Source organism: Carassius gibelio, chromosome A8 (genome assembly GCF_023724105.1).
Source record: "Carassius gibelio isolate Cgi1373 ecotype wild population from Czech Republic chromosome A8, carGib1.2-hapl.c, whole genome shotgun sequence".
In the NCBI taxonomy this organism is placed as follows: Eukaryota; Metazoa; Chordata; class Actinopteri; order Cypriniformes; family Cyprinidae; genus Carassius; species Carassius gibelio.
In genome coordinates, this window is record NC_068378.1 from 22,039,663 (window position 1) to 22,056,695 (window position 17,033).

The 17,033-nt window shown below is 37.2% G+C and overlaps 1 protein-coding gene across 1 annotated transcript in view; it reads right to left on the reverse strand.

Moving 5' to 3' along the window:
• Positions 1 to 4: 4 nt before the first annotated feature.
• The window catches only part of LOC128018886 (integrin beta-4), a 29,549-nt gene continuing 12,520 nt past the window's right edge, over positions 5 to 17,033 (reverse strand). The window contains exons 24-42 of the mRNA XM_052604735.1: positions 14,711 to 14,859; positions 14,417 to 14,596; positions 13,780 to 13,928; positions 13,384 to 13,591; positions 12,950 to 13,104; positions 11,641 to 11,821; positions 11,347 to 11,484; positions 11,069 to 11,251; positions 10,816 to 10,950; positions 6,911 to 7,054; positions 6,415 to 6,576; positions 5,459 to 5,620; positions 5,095 to 5,208; positions 4,280 to 4,429; positions 3,294 to 3,482; positions 2,993 to 3,148; positions 2,508 to 2,669; positions 2,031 to 2,246; positions 5 to 1,065 (exon numbers count right to left, since the gene is read on the reverse strand). Coding sequence (XP_052460695.1) covers positions 953 to 1,065; positions 2,031 to 2,246; positions 2,508 to 2,669; positions 2,993 to 3,148; positions 3,294 to 3,482; positions 4,280 to 4,429; positions 5,095 to 5,208; positions 5,459 to 5,620; positions 6,415 to 6,576; positions 6,911 to 7,054; positions 10,816 to 10,950; positions 11,069 to 11,251; positions 11,347 to 11,484; positions 11,641 to 11,821; positions 12,950 to 13,104; positions 13,384 to 13,591; positions 13,780 to 13,928; positions 14,417 to 14,596; positions 14,711 to 14,859 — 3,046 coding nt within the window. The 3' untranslated portion in view covers positions 5 to 952. The remainder of the gene's footprint in view (positions 1,066 to 2,030; positions 2,247 to 2,507; positions 2,670 to 2,992; positions 3,149 to 3,293; positions 3,483 to 4,279; positions 4,430 to 5,094; positions 5,209 to 5,458; positions 5,621 to 6,414; positions 6,577 to 6,910; positions 7,055 to 10,815; positions 10,951 to 11,068; positions 11,252 to 11,346; positions 11,485 to 11,640; positions 11,822 to 12,949; positions 13,105 to 13,383; positions 13,592 to 13,779; positions 13,929 to 14,416; positions 14,597 to 14,710; positions 14,860 to 17,033) is intronic.

Sequence of the window (17,033 nt, forward strand, 5' to 3'; positions counted from 1 at the left end):
CAACTGTGGTACGGATGATTTATTGGTAAGGTAAACTAATATTCAGTGAGACTTTTGCATACTACGAATATGATGGTGAAATGCAATTTTTATATAAAACTCAACAAAAAAAAAATTGTTCTCAAGACAAAAGTACCATAAAAATGATTGAAGACAGTAAAAATGAAATTACATAGGTGTGAGATTGGTAATCTTTTCCATATTGCCAGTGTACAAACAAAGTGTACAAACCTGTCATCTGAAATACAGCCACAGGCTTTAAGTTACAACAGCACATCTTGCAACCAGGCAATAAAAAACAAACCTCAGTAACATATTTACAATCCTAAGAATCGAATCCATATGTATGCACTCATGTTGCAACATTTTATGCAACCCTTAAGTAAAAAAAATAAAAAAAATTGAATTAGGAGGGAAAATACTCATGAGTTGACGTATACACTCTAAATCAAGAGACATAGCAATATTTGATGTGAAATGCATTTAAGAAAACCTACATGCTCAAAAAACTTGATACATCTTGAAACTTGAAAGCAATGTCAATGATATAAATATCATGATATGATACCTGCTAACTTCAAACCTCGTCAAAATGAATGCAGTTAATCTCAAATGAGCAACAGAGCTGTATCCCATCCCACAAACATCAGTAACATTCCTTGCGAACACTACATAAAACATGATTTAATGCCAAAAGTTTAAACCAACACCTGTTTGGAAGCAATAAGATAACACTAAAAGGTTTAAGTCTTTACATTAAACAAGATATCAAGACTTTGGTCCAACAATCCGAGGAATCCAAGAACTCTGCTGTTCTCATGCTCACATAAACATCATACTATATATTGTACACATTGGTCTGTGAACTTTTTCTAGTTTGATTTGAGCATGTGTTTATACTGCTGCTCTGCCATGTAATTTCAGCTGAAGGCAAAAGGTAGTTCGATTAGGCTCAATAGTACTGTCTCTCCACCTTCTTAGTGACGGTGCTGCTGGACATCACTCCTCTCTGCACCATCTCCATCTGTTGCGTGATAGTGCCGCCCGACATCATCATCATACCTTCTAGAAAAAACACATCAGACGCAGTTTGAAAGTTATAAATATATTTACATAACATAGTATTTTATCTGGAATTTATATCATTTAAAAAGAAATAAATTGGAATGAATATTAGTATCAACTGCTTTCAAGTGTTTTTTATATAGTTTTTTATAACTTTGACACACACAACATGGTATTTTTTTCCAGAAAAGTTAGATAATTGATATAACATCAATATAAATATTTAACATAATCAATTATATTAAATATTATATTAATTAAATATTATATTAAATACAACTTATTTGTAATTTTTGTTATATTTTATACTTATATTAGTAAAAAATTCTACTGTGGTCTATTTTACCATAAAATACTCAAATATCAATAATCATTAAGTTTAAGTGATCATTTGAAGATTTTAAATTTTTGTTTTCTGAAAAAAAATGTGGTGAACATTTTGTGGAAAATCACATTATTGCAAAATTAAAACCTTTTGATGGCTATGCTTTTGATATTGAACTTAATTATAGATTTTATTTATTTATCTATTTATTTATTGTTTTATAAAAATGCATGTATTTTACAGATCACAACATAAGCATAATGACCCAAAATGAATTATGTTTTGTAAGTTTATATTAAATGTTATAAAATAACTAAATAACTCATTTTTAATTGCATTTAATAAAAATTGTAGTAAAAATTTTAATTTCGTATTAACATGTATTTACATGAAGAAAATCTTAATAAAAAAAAATATAAACTCTTTTAATTTCATTTTTCTTTTTCTTTTAATGACTGTTCATTTGTTCACAAATTACTGTAATTTGTCTAAATTTAGATTTTTTTTAATTTGAGAATAGTTTTTTTTTTTCATTACAAAATAAGCATATTTAGACAAAATTTATTATTTGACTATTTTTGTGGGTTTAAACATCATGTGAATTTTGCACAGCCCTGAAAGATACAGTGCGTGTTGGTACCTGAAGACACAAAAGGTTCTGAGAACATGTTGTGTGAAGTAATCTCTGTTGGTAGGCTGAACACCTCTCTCTCTGTTGGTAGGCTGAACACCTCTCTCTCTGTTGGTAGGCTGAACACCTCTCTCTCTGTTGGTAGGCTGAACACCTCTCTCTCTGTTGGTAGGCTGAACACCTCTCTCTTTGTGACTGAATTACTGTTGTACTGTGACATGGAGCCTGAGGAGGACGACAAAAGAAAAAGATGATCCAAAAACAAAATGTTTCAAACAAAAAACTGTATCATCAGCAATTTTCCTAAAAAACAAACATAATATTCAACAGGAAATGATACAGGGCAAGACTTGATTTCATTGGTCTGATTGCATGATCAAAAGTAGGCTATGATATTGTTGAAACACTACACATTTAACAGTGAAATATAAGCATTAATACTCTCAGATCACTCTCTATGTGCCACTGCTGTGATGCCTCACATACCCCCATCTTGGGATTCGATGGTGATGATGCCCTCTCGCTCCGGTCCAAAGCCCTGTGTGGTCTGGGCTTGAACTTTAAATTTGTACAGCATGTTTTCTTTCAAATCAGACACAGTCAAAGAAGTTGCAGCATTGCCATTCACCTGGAAGGAGCGAAGATCTCCTGCAAAGACACCAAACAAAGTTTTAACAGGGAACCTAAAGGCCGGGACACACCAAGCAGATAGACAGCCATCAGGAAGTGTCTGTTGGGATAGTTTTTTTTTTTTTTTTGGTGAGTACCACATGTCGGGTCTTGTTGATTGCGTGTTGAACCGGCGACTGGGTCATCAGCGAGAGTGAGAACTCTGATTGGATGCTCATTTTACCGAATGAGTCATTGACTGAGAATTGGTGTGTCCCGGACTTAACGAACAGGGTTTGTTTCTGATAATTACATTTGTGACTGAGGTTGACATTCTTATGAGGTTGAGGTTGTTATCTGACCTCCACCATGCAGCTGTTCACAGGTAACCACGTAGCCCAGGATGTCCCCGTTGGGTTTTCGGGGTTTCTCCCAGCTCAGCTGCAGTGTGTCTGGACTCAAAGCTGTGAAGATCAAAGGTCCCGGAGCGCTGGGAGTGCTGAGTGTGAATGGAGATCCTGAAAGACAGCACACACACACATACATGTTTTAGTAAATGGTACATACACATAATGTTTTAATATTAGTACTTCGGGATAGTGCCACTGCTATTGCTGGTAATAGCTACTACGGCCCCATACGTACCATAAAATTAGCTCTCACCTGGCATTGGGCTCAGTGGACTCTTGGGGTCGACTGCAGACTCAATGGTGATGACTCCCTCTCTCTCAGGACCCCAGCCCTCTTGACTCTGGGCCTTCACTTTAAAGATGTAGGATTGGTTGGGCAGAAGATCCTGAACCACCACAGAGTTCTTAGCAGGATTGTTCACCTCAATACACTTTACCTCATCTATAACAAGAACACAAAATGAGACCACAAAAAAAATGAATAGCTGTCAAATAGATATATGGAGCATATAGAAATGGTTTATATGTATATACTGTGTATATAGTATACAGACACAAATTGATGAATATTGATAATTACAGTACTATATAATAACTGAATTTAAAGGTGCTGTAGGGAACTTTTGTAAAAAAATATTTTTTACATATTTATTAAACCATTATGTCATTGTGTCCTGACAGTAGAATATGAGACACATAATCTGTGAAAAAATCAAGCTCCTCTGGCTCCTCCCAGTGGTCCTATTGCCATTTGCAGAAACTCCATCGCTCCCGGTAAGAAACAACCAGAGCTGCGGTCCGTAACTTTGTTTGTGTTCAAAATGTAGAAAAATGTATATAATAAGCGAGTACACCAAGAATCCATTTTCCAAACCGTGTTTTTAGCTTGTCCTGAATCACTAGGGTGCACCTATAATAAGTGTTGATATTCGGACTATTTTAGATTGCTTCGGGGGTACCGCGGCGGAGTAACCCAGTACCTTTGTGATTCTTCATAGACATAAACAGAGAGAACTAGATCCGGCTACAATGTTCTTCCGCAAGTCACAAGCTGTTCTGTTTATTAACCGCTAGAGCGTCAAAAGTTCCCTACCGCAGCTTTAAGTTGTATGACAACTAAATATACTATAGTAGTAATATATACATATGAACTCATAAAATATAGTACACCTCTGAATATCCCTTCATGTATTTAGAATGAATAAGTATGATAACTACGACTGAGAAGAGATGGATGACCTCCACTGAGAAGCTGGTAAAGGATGCAGTACCCCAGTACATCGGTCTCACAGTGGGGCTCCTGCCAGCTCACTTTCAGGGCCGTGGGCCCCAGGGCAGAGAAAACCAGTCTGCTGGGAGTCTCAGGGACACCCGGGTTGAAGCGAGAGTCTGAGGGCATGAGCAGTGCAGAGAGTAAAATGTCAAACCACAGTACAGACATTTAATTTTCTAGCCACAATTTTATTGGTTCAGCATTGGGGAAACATTCGGGGATAGGCTGAAATGTGACAGTCTGTAAGTAAAAGAAGAGATGCGTCCAACTTAACTACATTTTTCAGTAGTATGACAGTAGCCCAGCTGCTTTTAAAATAGTTTAAACATATTTTTCCAGTAACTGTTGAGCATAATTTTTTTTATGTCATCATATTTTGCTCTCACAAAGTGAACTAATAAAATAATAAAACGTGCTCTCCTAAAATGCAAGATATTTGAGAAATAAATTTTCAGAAATCTGTTCATTCAGTAAATGAATTGGTAAAAAAATTTGGTAAAAAAGGATTCATTTGGTCCCCTTCACAGCGTTTTGTCTTTTTAAAATATATATTTTAAATACATTATGTTGTTCTATTAATTACATTTATTGTAAATAAATATTTATTTCATCTATCAAATATACTTATAATAAATAAGTTCAATTCTGTCTTATATTCATTATTTATTTTTCACCTACTAAAAGATTTGCATTTACATTGTGAAATGCTTGTCTTTAAGAAAGTTACGGTTTCAAAGTCCCCTCTCCTGATGCACTGCTGGTTGTTTCTGGGTTCACTCACCCTGAAGAACACCATCCAGGTTCTGCAGTGCATCGTTGATATCTTCAGACTGAGTACGAGCTCTGGAGCTCAAGCTGTAGCTGGCAGTTGTACTCTGGCTGAAGCTAGAGACCCCTGAGAGACAGCCAAGGCACGGCAGGGTGGGAAACGGCAGGGTGTGGTGGGAAAGGGTTGGCAGGCAGCCGTCGCATGACAAGAAAACAGCAAGAGAAAAAAAAGTGTAGAGAGAAGACAAATGGCAAAAAGAAGAAGCAGGATTGAAGCGAGAGTCAGCTAAGGATTCTTGCCAAAAGCTGCACCTTGCGAGGCATTATAATCACATTTGATTAGCTTTGTGCACAGAGATCTATCATGCTAAATTTACCCAAGTTGTCCAGAAATCCAGCAGACAGGTTTCCCATGACGATAGAATCTCTGGTTCCATCACTGTCTGTGTAATGCCTGTTCTCAGAACGCTTCCTCAGAATCACTTCTTCTTTGAGAAGTCCACCATCCCTAAGATCATATCTGTGTGTCGTTGAACCTCCTGATTGTGACAGAAAACAATGATTGGTTAATGAGCTATCAAATCAAAGAATGATTCATAAACCCTCAAAGGAAAATTCTGTCATCATTTACTCACCCTCATGTCATTTCAAGTGTCATGTCTTACGTTAATGGAAAACAAAAACAGATGTTCTGGATAATGTGCTGCTCTTTTTTCAAAATAAAATTAGACCAGAAAGAAAATGCTAATTGAAAGGCAAATAAGTGCTATTAATCATAAAAGTCATAAAAGTATCATAAAAGTGGTCCAAATGGCAATATTATCCAAGTCCTCTGAAGCCATTCATTTGCTTTGTGTGAATAACTCTTCAGCTTTTTTACTTAAGATTATTGGTGAATCTGTAAGATTAGTAAAAATATATTTTTTAAAGATTTATCTGATGACCAAGCATCTTTGATTTAGTAATACAGTAAAAACAGTAAAATTGTGAAATTTTATTAAATTTAAAACAATTGTGTCACGATCCCTCAGAAATAATTGTAATATGCTGGTGCATCTTGTGTAACTATCGAAATTAAAACAGGTTTTGATCAATTGAACGCATCCTTGCTGAACACAAGTAAAATGTATTTTGAAAAAAGAAAAAAAGTGGAATATAGCACACAATATATAGTGCACATAGCTTTTACTGCCATTGATCATTTTAGGTACATTAGGCATTATGTATTGTGTTCTGCAGAAGAGGCAAAATAATACAGGTTTGGAATTAAATGAGGATGACTAAATTATGACAAAATTGTCATTTTTAAGCCAACTATGTTTTGCTTGGGTACCTTTGCCAGAAATGTACATTGTGGTGCTGCTGTTATTGGTTCCACCGAGACGGGGTGTGGAATGGCTGTATGTGGATGATGAGGAACTGACATTACGGGAAAGGGAGCCGCTTCCTCCTAGGTACAGGAAACTCTGGTCCCACTTTCCATTTCCAAACTGATCTGTAAGAACACATGAGAGAGAAGACGATAGCATGAATTAGCACAGCAACATTAGCACAACAGAACTCACAGTTGAAGTCAGCACTCCAGAATATGGCTTTGAACTGTGGCCCAGAAGAAATCACCTCAATAGACCCAAACTGAAGAAAGCCCCTTAATTCAGATGAAGAAACAGTATTTTTGTGGAAGCAATGGAATTAGCAGTCTATTTAAAGATGCCAATTAGCACTCTTATACTCTTGATGCCAATTAGCAGTCAAGTGACTTTGCTAGCTCAGCTTTGGGTTGACGTTGGGTGTAGATGGCATGCTGTCTGCCAGGGACAGGTCTTCACCTTGAGGCAGGGTCTGTGCATGACTATCGCTGGCATCTGTGGCCGGGCTCGGGAGGCAGGGGATGATGTCAGCAGGCAGTTTCCAGGACACCTTACGGAGATCCAGGTCTGAACCGACTAGCTGGACATGCTTCCAGCGTGAGCCTTCCGTAACCATGTGGGGAAGCAAGCAAGGCACAGAGAATATGTGTGCTGTCCATGCTCAACTTAATTCACAGAAAAATGAGAATTCTGTCATTAACTGCTAACCCTGATGTCACTGCAAACCTGACTTTCTTGAATACAAAAGCAGATGTTAGGTAAAACAATGAGGCTGCGTTTTTTCTTATAATAAAAGTGTATGGGGCTACATAGCGTAAAAACATCATAAAAGTAGTTCATATGATTTTTTGTGGTTGTGTAATGTCATTTCAAGAGTATTTGGTCAATGTATATTTTAAGCTTTCGGAATCCATGTTCAGCAAATATCAACTTGTATTTTGGTCTGCTTCTCACACAAAACTATCATATGGCTTCACCAGACTTGGGAAATAGAGCACAAGCAATATGGACCATAATTATGGTAGTTTAATGATGTTTTTTGGAGCATCCGTCCATTCACTTTTATTTTATGAAAAAGATCTGCATTTCTTTCTGTGCTCCATGGAAGTAAGAAAGTCATAAAAGCACGAAACAACCCGAGGGAGTAAATGATGACAGAATTTTCATATTTGGGTGAAATGTTCCTTTAACAACTTGAGTTAGGCAAAGAAGGATAGAAGAAAAGGTAGCAAGCTGATATCTTCTGAGCCCATCCATGATGCTACCGACATTTAGCAAGGCCAAGTCACCAGTTTGATCTTCTTGCCAAATATTTACAGAAGAAGCCCAAACTTTACAGCTGCAACATTCCTTGAACGCTGCACAAACAATGACCTCAACTTCCATAAAGAGCCCAGTCACCCAGTTTTACAAAGCCTTAAGGAAAGAAAAAGACATTGCTCCATGGCAAAGGCAAGTGATTCAATGGATGCACAGGGGACAAGAAAGAGCCTTTAAATTTCAACAGGAGCTGCATACGAATGATGTAAGGACATCATCCTGTTATACTGCAGATGAAGACAGACCATGACCACGTCTGACTCCTGTTGTCCAGTGGTTTCTACAAGTCAACACAGCACAAAAAAGCTTCCGAATGCTTGAAACAATTACACCTACATTTCAGGCATGCAATATAGTCAAGCATTGACACGTTTTGAAAAACTTAAGTCTTGTTTTAGTTCCCTGATACCCCTGATGAAAAGACCACAATTGTAAGGATACTAGTGTGCCGGTGTCCCTTTTACCAAGAACTGCACGGCCAACCAATTAACTCATTCTGTTTTAAATTTATCCTGGTCTTTTCAGCAAGGATATGCAGCAAACACACTACTGGTCAAGTTTGGGGCCGGCAAATGTTTTAATAAAAAAATACAGTAAATCAGTAAAATTATTAAATATTATTTAAAATAACTCTTTTTCATTTTGATATACTTAAAAATGTAAATTATTCCTTTTATCCAAAGCTGAATTTTAAACATCGTTACTCCAGCTAGATAACTCCATGTACTAAAGTTTACAGAGGAAAAAAACTGACTATACACACACTAAATAATACAAAAACGGATGCAATTTTGTAACGGTTTTATCAGATATCATGTTACGCGACCTACCTTGTAACCACTGGCATTCGAGAATGTCTCCAAATAAGTGTGTTTTTGGATGTGAGGGAAAGTTTAACATGTTCAGCTTCCCAAAGAACCCAGCTTTACACAAACAGTGGATGAAGTTTGTTTTTCCAGGGCAGCAACGGAGTGTATCAAGTGCGTTTCTGTGTTCTCGTCATTTCAGACACGAATGTTTTATAAACAAGTCCCCATTCATGTAAGTACAAATGCATCAGATTTCTGTCTTTTGTTGGAAATCAGCACATAAGTGAATATATGTTAATGGGAACAACACAAAACATCAGTATTATAGCTCCGCCCACGGCATGCCTCCAGGAGCTCGGCTTTTTCAGGAAAGCTGTATTTTTCTTTTATAAATATGATAAAACTAAAGACTTTTTAGAGATATGAATGATGCAGTCCTACTCTGTAGGTACTCAAGATTAACTTGAGATTAGGTGAAACTGTATGTTACAGTATTGTTCAAAATAATAGCAGTACAATGTGACTAACCAGAATAATCAAGGTTTTTAGTATATTTTTTATTGCTACGTGGCAAACAAGTTACCAGTAGGTTCAGTAGATTGTCAGAAAACAAACAAGACCCAGCATTCATGATATGCACGCTCTTAAGGCTGTGCAATTGGGCAATTAGTTGAAAGGGGTGTGTTCAAAAAAATAGCAGTGTCTACCTTTGACTGTACAAACTCAAAACTATTTTGTACAAACATTTTTTTTTTTCTGGGATTTAGCAATCCTGTGAATCACTAAACTAATATTTAGTTGTATGACCACAGTTTTTTAAAACTGCTTGACATCTGTGTGGCATGGAGTCAACCAACTTGTGGCACCTCTCGGTTGTTATTCCACTCCATGATTCTTTAACAACATTCCACAATTCATGCACATTTCTTGGTTTTGCTTCAGAAACAGCATTTTTGATATCACCCCACAAGTTCTCAATTGGATTAAGGTCTGGAGATTGGGCTGGCCACTCCATAACATTAATTTTGTTGGTTTGGAACCAAGACTTTGCCCGTTTACTAGTGTGTTTTGGGTCATTGTCTTGTTGAAACAACCATTTCAAGGGCATGTCCTCTTCAGCATAGGGCAACATGACCTCTTCAAGTATTTTAACATATGCAAACTGATCCATGATCCCTGGTATGCGATAAATAGGCCCAACACCATAGTAGGAGAAACATGCCCATATCATGATGCTTGCACCTCCATGCTTCACTGTCTTCACTGTGTACTGTGGCTTGAATTCAGAGTTTGGGGGTCGTCTCACAAACTGCCTGTGGCCCTTGGACCCAAAAAGAACAATTTTACTCTCATGAGTCCACAAAATGTTCCTCCATTTCTCTTTAGGCCAGTTGATGTGTTCTTTGGCAAATTGTAACCTCTTCTGCACATGCCTTTTTTTTAACAGAGGGACTTTGCGGGGGATTCTTGAAAATAGATTAGCTTCACACAGACGTCTCCTAACTGTCACAGTACTTACAGGTAACTCCAGACTGTCTTTGATCATCCTGGAGGTGATCATTGGCTGAGCCTTTGCCATTCTGGTTATTCTTCTATCCATTTTGATGGTTGTCTTCCGTTTTCTTCCACGTCTCTCTGGTTTTGCTCTCCATTTTAAGGCATTGGAGATCATTTTAGCTGAACAGCCTATCATTTTTTGCACCTCTTTATAGGTTTTCCCCTCTCTAATCAACTTTTTAATCAAAGTACGCTGTTCTTCTGAACAATGTCTTGAACGACCCATTTTCCTCAGCTTTCAAATGCATGTTCAACAAGTGTTGGCTTCATCCTTAAATAGGGGCCACCTGATTCACACCTGTTTCTTCACAAAATTGATGACCTCAGTGATTGAATGCCACACTGCTATTTTTTTGAACACACCCCTTTCAACTAATTCAACTAATTGCCCAATTGCACAGCCTTAAGAGCGTGCATATCATGAATGCTGGGTCTCATTTGTTTTCTGAGAATCTACTGAACCTACTGGTAACTTGTTTGCCACGTAGCAATAAAAAAATATACGAAAAACCTTGATTATTCTGGTTAGTCACATTGTACTGCTATTATTTTGAACAATACTGTATGTACCCTTTAATTAAAATACATTTATTTCTTACAGACCCCAAACTTTTGAACGGTGGTGTACATTGATTCCAATGTGTTGCAATAGTGCACCACTTCACAGAAGACACCTACCATCAGTCATATCTGTGACGCTAGGTCTCTGGCTACCCGTTGGGGATCGTAGTACTTCATTACTGTACATCAGATAGCTGTCATATTCATCTCCAGCTTCTGCATCCACAATGGGAATGTCAGGAATGATGGGAACTACAGGAGTGATATATACCAGAACAAATAAAACAATCAATTCACAGTCAGTACAATGGTTTATAAAACAATTGCTCTGTCCAAACTCGATTCCACCCCATCTTTGTGAGATGCTTACTTGACATGGGTCTGGTAGGTTGTGAACCCAGGTTGATTGTGGCGTCTCTGTATGGGCCCCAGCCCACCTTATTGCGAGCACGCACTTTGTAACAGTAGGTCTGAGAAGGCTGCAGGTTCTCGATGAGCAGCATGCGCTTTTTGGGGTTGTCAATCATTACCTTCTTAGAAAGTCCTACAGGTTCTGAACAGAGAAAGAAATATGTGCAGTCAGATGAGCACTAATTGTTACAAAATTGACAAACAGATGCAATAAAAATTATTTTTTAAGACTCCTACTCTTGTTCTCGTCGATGGGTGTGTAGATAACCTCATATGAAGTGATGACCCCATTCGTCTCTGCTGGCTCTGCCCAGCTGACCTGAGTGACAGTTGGGCTGATGACATTGAAAGCCAAGCGACCAGGTTCACCAGGTACTAGAAGGGTAAAATAATGCAGATGGCCATGTTTGTGAAACAGAAACTTCAAAAAGCATCAATAGGTAGTGCCAGAAAAAGCTAAGCATGCAAAATTATGACATGCATACTTCTTAAAAACACCATAAAATAAAAAAAGTCCAGAGACTGACTTACCATCCTCTAGAGTCTGGCATTGAATGATATCACTGTAATTGCCCTCTCCGAGTGCATTGTAGCCACATACGCGCATCTCATAGTCGCAGTATGGGTAGAGATTAGTCAGCTCGGCTTGAGGAGACTTCACATCCAGCACCTGAGCCTTAGCCTCAGGGTCTCCATAAATCCAGTACTTCACCTGGAAACAGCAAATCAAGCCCCAAAGGAAATGCTTAATGGCATTTTCAACAGCCTTTTAAGCTAAGCTAGTGTTCATTTAAATATTTATTAAGCATTAAAAAACTGCAACTAAATCTTTACAAGCAGCAATGGACTGGGACTGAAAAATAGCATGAGCTCTATGCTAATATGTCACAACCAACAGGGAATAATCTCCTACTAGCCTGTATGTTTCATAAACACTACTGTTCAAAAGTTTGGGTTTCCTTTTTGTTTTTTTAAGAATTGAATAATTATAATTCAGCAAGGACACATTAATCTGATCAAAAGTGACAGTAACGACATGCATGCTACAAAATATTTACATTCCAAATAAATGCTGCTCCTTTGACCTTTCTATTAAACACTGTATTACAATTTCCACAAAATTATTAAGCAGCACAACTGTTTTCGAGATTGATAATAATAAAAGAGATTATTTGCAGCAGATCAGCATTTATGAAGGATCATGTAAAACTAAAGGCTGCTGAAAATCCAGCTTTGCCATCACAGGGATACATTACATTTTAAAATGCATTAAACCAAAAAACATTTGTAATAATATTTCACAATATTACAGTTTTTACTGTATTTTTGATCAAATAAATGAGCCTTGGTGGGCCTAAGAGACTTAAAAAAAATCATTAATTGAATCATTCATATATGTCCTGCATATGAATCAATGTTTTATATATTGTATACAGTGTGTCTAAAAAAGCACAATTAAACTCATTTCAAACACTATACATCTATGAATAAAGTCACTCTGTGACTTATAATGCTTACATTTTCTTCTGTCACATTTTTGGCTTTTGCAACTACAAATTTATGTACCATCTCATTTTGGTTAAAACTGTGTAAATATTGAAGCTTTTACACATTTTAAAATCTCTATCTAATCAGTAACAGTAACAGATCAGTGGTCAGAAGCAGATGTTTTGAATAATAGCTTTGGCATGACTGGACATCTTCCTTCATGAGTAGTTTTTTTTTAAGTTTATGTACTAAACTTTACAGAGGAAAAAACTGACTATACACACACTTAATAATACAAAAACAGATGCAATTTTGTAACGTGTTTTATCAGATATCATGTTACGCGACCTACCTTGTAACCACTGGCATTTGCACTGGGGTTCCAGTTCAGGCGGATGTTTTTAGGGCCGGAAGCAACAGCCTTGATATTGGTTGGGGCGTAGAGGTGTCCTCCAGGAGATGTGGGTGACTTATTCACATTCTTCTGGAAACCCAGTTTCCCATCCCCTGAAATGACATAATGCAAATATTAAATAACACTCTACATCTCTACATGGGGTTCTACATCTCTCTACATCTGCAGATTACTGGAGGGTCCAGGATTTTCTCATGAAACATGAAATAAAGTGGAAAAAAAAAAAAATATATATATATATATATATATATATATATATATATATATATATTTGCCTTTACAGATGGTTGCACCCAAAAACTGACTCTACACCCCGTTTTCTCACCTCTACCAACAAATTAAACGTTTAAATCTGTCAGCCTCTTATATACCTGGTTTATCGGCAATGGTGACAGTGGTGCGTGGGTAGCGGCCCAGTTTAGCACCTTGCCGTTGGTTGCTCAGATCCATCACAAACTGTTTGACTTGTTTGTCCTCTAGCAGTCCATCTCCCTCGCCAAGCTCCAAGAGTTTCACTGGGACAGTCTTCTCTGTTTCCCCTGGTCCATAACTCAAGTCTCCTTCAACTGAGATATAGTCCTATGAAGAGAAGGAAATAATTAACGTGCAATCAAACAAGTAAAATAAGAATGACTTCATGACTTTTTTCTGATAAAGGCATATCCATATCCCCTATTTGGAAATTGTTGTGGTCTCATTTTATTAGAGAAAATCGAATCAATTTAATCAAATGTAAATACAGAACTTGTCAAGTTAGTGTATTATACCTTCCTGTCTTTGGCAGTGAGGTCATTTGTGCAGTATGTGACCTGTGTCCAACCATCCTCTATGATCTCACGACTGATCGGGATGTTTGCCACACCATCCTGACGACTGTAGGTGTATGACGGCTGCAGGAAGGTAAAGATGCTTCTAGCTATGTGAGAATAAATAAACACAAAGATTTTGCCACTTAATATTTGCTTTAAAAGTATGTTATTATAATATATTTTAAATCCCCACTAAAACTTGGCCGAAAAAATATTATGTCAATGGGTTAATAAAACACATTCTCTGTAAACATTTTGTCAAATTTGCCTTTTATTATGTTATGAGATTGAGCAAATAGTATGCATATTATTTGGCATGCTGGCCAAGGGGAGGGCTCCGAGCTCGGAATTTAGCCTGAACCCAGAGATCTCCCCCCATATCCCAAGCTGGGACAGTAATAGTTAGGAGCAAGGACTTGGGATGGAGGAGGGATGCCAGAAAACTGTTGTGGGACAGAGGTAAGTTGGCTGTATATATACTTACTATTGTGCTAATTGAGATGATTATCTAAACTTGCTCCACCTGCGCTAAATTGGTGGATTATCTGAACATGCTCCCCCTTTACTTTAGTAAAACATTATTAAAACTTCTTACCATGTTCCTTAATCACAGTGATGTTGATATGATCTTTGACAATCTTCGCAAGTCCAACTGGAACGTCAATGGCTTGAACAAGCAGCTCCTTCTTTTCATCATCCTCATCTTTCAAAAAGAGGGGAACTCGGACATCCACTGACTCCACACCCTCTTGAAACTCTACAGCACCTGCCGCTTCTACAAGACAAGGACATGGACACATAAACATGAAATTCACATAACAATCCTGAAGCGTTACAAAAGACTGCAAACTAACGCAGTCTAAGCATGAGGTTAAAGGGGTGGCCGTACCTCTGTCAGTAGCTACGGTGTAGTAGCCTGGAACCACTTTCAGGTCCCGGAAGTTTCCAGCCTGAACCTGTTTATCTGTCAGTTTCACTATATCTGGGTAACTGGCACGAGGGGCAGATAACACCGTGTCTACAATTGTGTTGTTCTTTCTGTGGATGCAAATGAGAATTATTATTGTTTTCAGATTTGTAGTCCCTGTACAAATCAGTAAATCCAACATATTTTAATTATGATTTTAATATAATTGATGGCAAAAATGCATTTTAAGCAGCCAATACTCCAGTCTTCATTATCACATGATACTTCAGAAATAATTTTAAAGGGGTGGTTGACAGGGTTTTTCTTTCTAGACTTGATTGTGTTTATGGGGTGCAGTCTAATGTGTTAATGCTTAGTAATTTTTTAAAAACATGTTATTTTTCACATAATTTACCTTTATTCTACACCACTCCTTCCCTTCACTACGGAAGTTCTAAGCGGCCGTGCATTATATATTTTTTTCCTTTTTGTTTTCTCATTATAACGACTTAATTTTCTCGTTATCTCGACATAACGAAAGCCGTTTTCTCGTTATAACGACTTATTTTTCTCGTTATCTCGACATAACGAGTTCGTTTTCTCGTTATAACGACTTATTTTTCTCGTTATCTCGACATAACGAAAGTCGTTTTCTCGTTATAACGACTTATTTTTCTCGTTATCTCGACATAACAAAAGTTCGTTTTCTCGTTATAACGACTTATTTTTCTCGTTATCTCGACATAACAAAAGTTTGTTTTCTCGTCATAACGACATATGACAGTTTTACTGTTGCTATAGTAACGAACTCAACTTTGACAGGCATCTGATGGACAACCATGCAGGCGCTCTTACTGTAGCCTATATTTCAGCAAATTTAGTTTCGCCTAGGTAATAAGGTCTACAATACTGTACATAAAGGCTGATCAATCACTGTTGATTTTTCCAGAGACAGTACAACGAACGTTTTGTTTTTGTAATTAACATGTTTAAATGGCAACACCGCGAAATTAGAGCTGCTTGGATTAAACTCACTTTTAATTTTCCCTTTATTTGAAATAAAATTATATATAATTTGTAATTTGTAGTAGTCATTATATGATGTGGCAGATATCATGTGTGTTACAAGCTTCTGTTTGAAAAGAGCGTCCATGTGTAGGACTACGTGTAGTGTGTGTGTGTGTGTGTAGAAAAAAACGATTACAACATTATAGAACAAAACTGAATTGAATTAGCCTATGGATTTTACATATACATCAAATTTCTCATCACTATGGTAAACAATAAAGATTAGTAATAAGGAAAAGAAGCACATCAGCCTACATCGTTAAATCCCGTCCTACTGTAGATAAACAGAATACAGTGATGTCAACCTTGGTTTTGATAAGCAGTTATTTTATGGTACAGAACGCGTTGGTGAAACTCATGCATCTAGCAGGAACTTAATACACAAAATATTCATATTGATTCAAGCATTTAACATTTATGAATTAATTAAATGTCAGTAATGAAGACTGCACAAATTATAGCGATCACGAGGAAGGTCCGCGTACAGTAAAGTGGACAGTGTACAACACCGCATCAGTTATATTCAGGTCTATAGTGCCACCTGCTGGCGCAGTTTTGTAACTTCTTAGAGAAAATTAATTCGTTATAACGAGAAAACGAACTTCGTTATGTCGAGAAAACGAGAAAATGAAGTCGTTATAACGAGAAAATGAACTTCTTTATGTCGAGATAACGAGAAAATTAAGTCGTTATAACGAGAAAACAAGAAGAAAACTTCCGTACTTCTCTGATAAACACTGATGAATTCCTGGTTTTTTTGAAGCCCCTCCCACAGAAAAACATGATGGGCTCAGATTGAACAGCTGGACCAGTGTTTTGTGATTTGCTAAACCGCCAGTGCGTGTGAAAACGTCACGCCCCTCAGCTCAGCAACATGTGCTCAGATTGTATTGTAAACAATGACGTCATCAACATTGCTTATCAATTTGAGCCCAAATGAAATGCAGAGGATATTACTGAAGAGGATCGTGCATAACCTGTGCAAGCACGGCTCTTAATGGTACAGTATGTTTTTTGTTTGTTATTGTCTCATACTTTTAAATAAGCAGTTGCATTTACAAATAACAGCATAAGTTAGCTTTTAATACACAGTTTTATTCGTATTAATATAATACAGCATGGAAACTGCATGCGCTATGTGAAAAATATCTGTCTCTCTATACGAAGTGTATAATTGGAACAGTTCATTGTTGAAGCTGAGCTGGTGAGCTGATGATCTGAGAGAGAGAGAGATGCA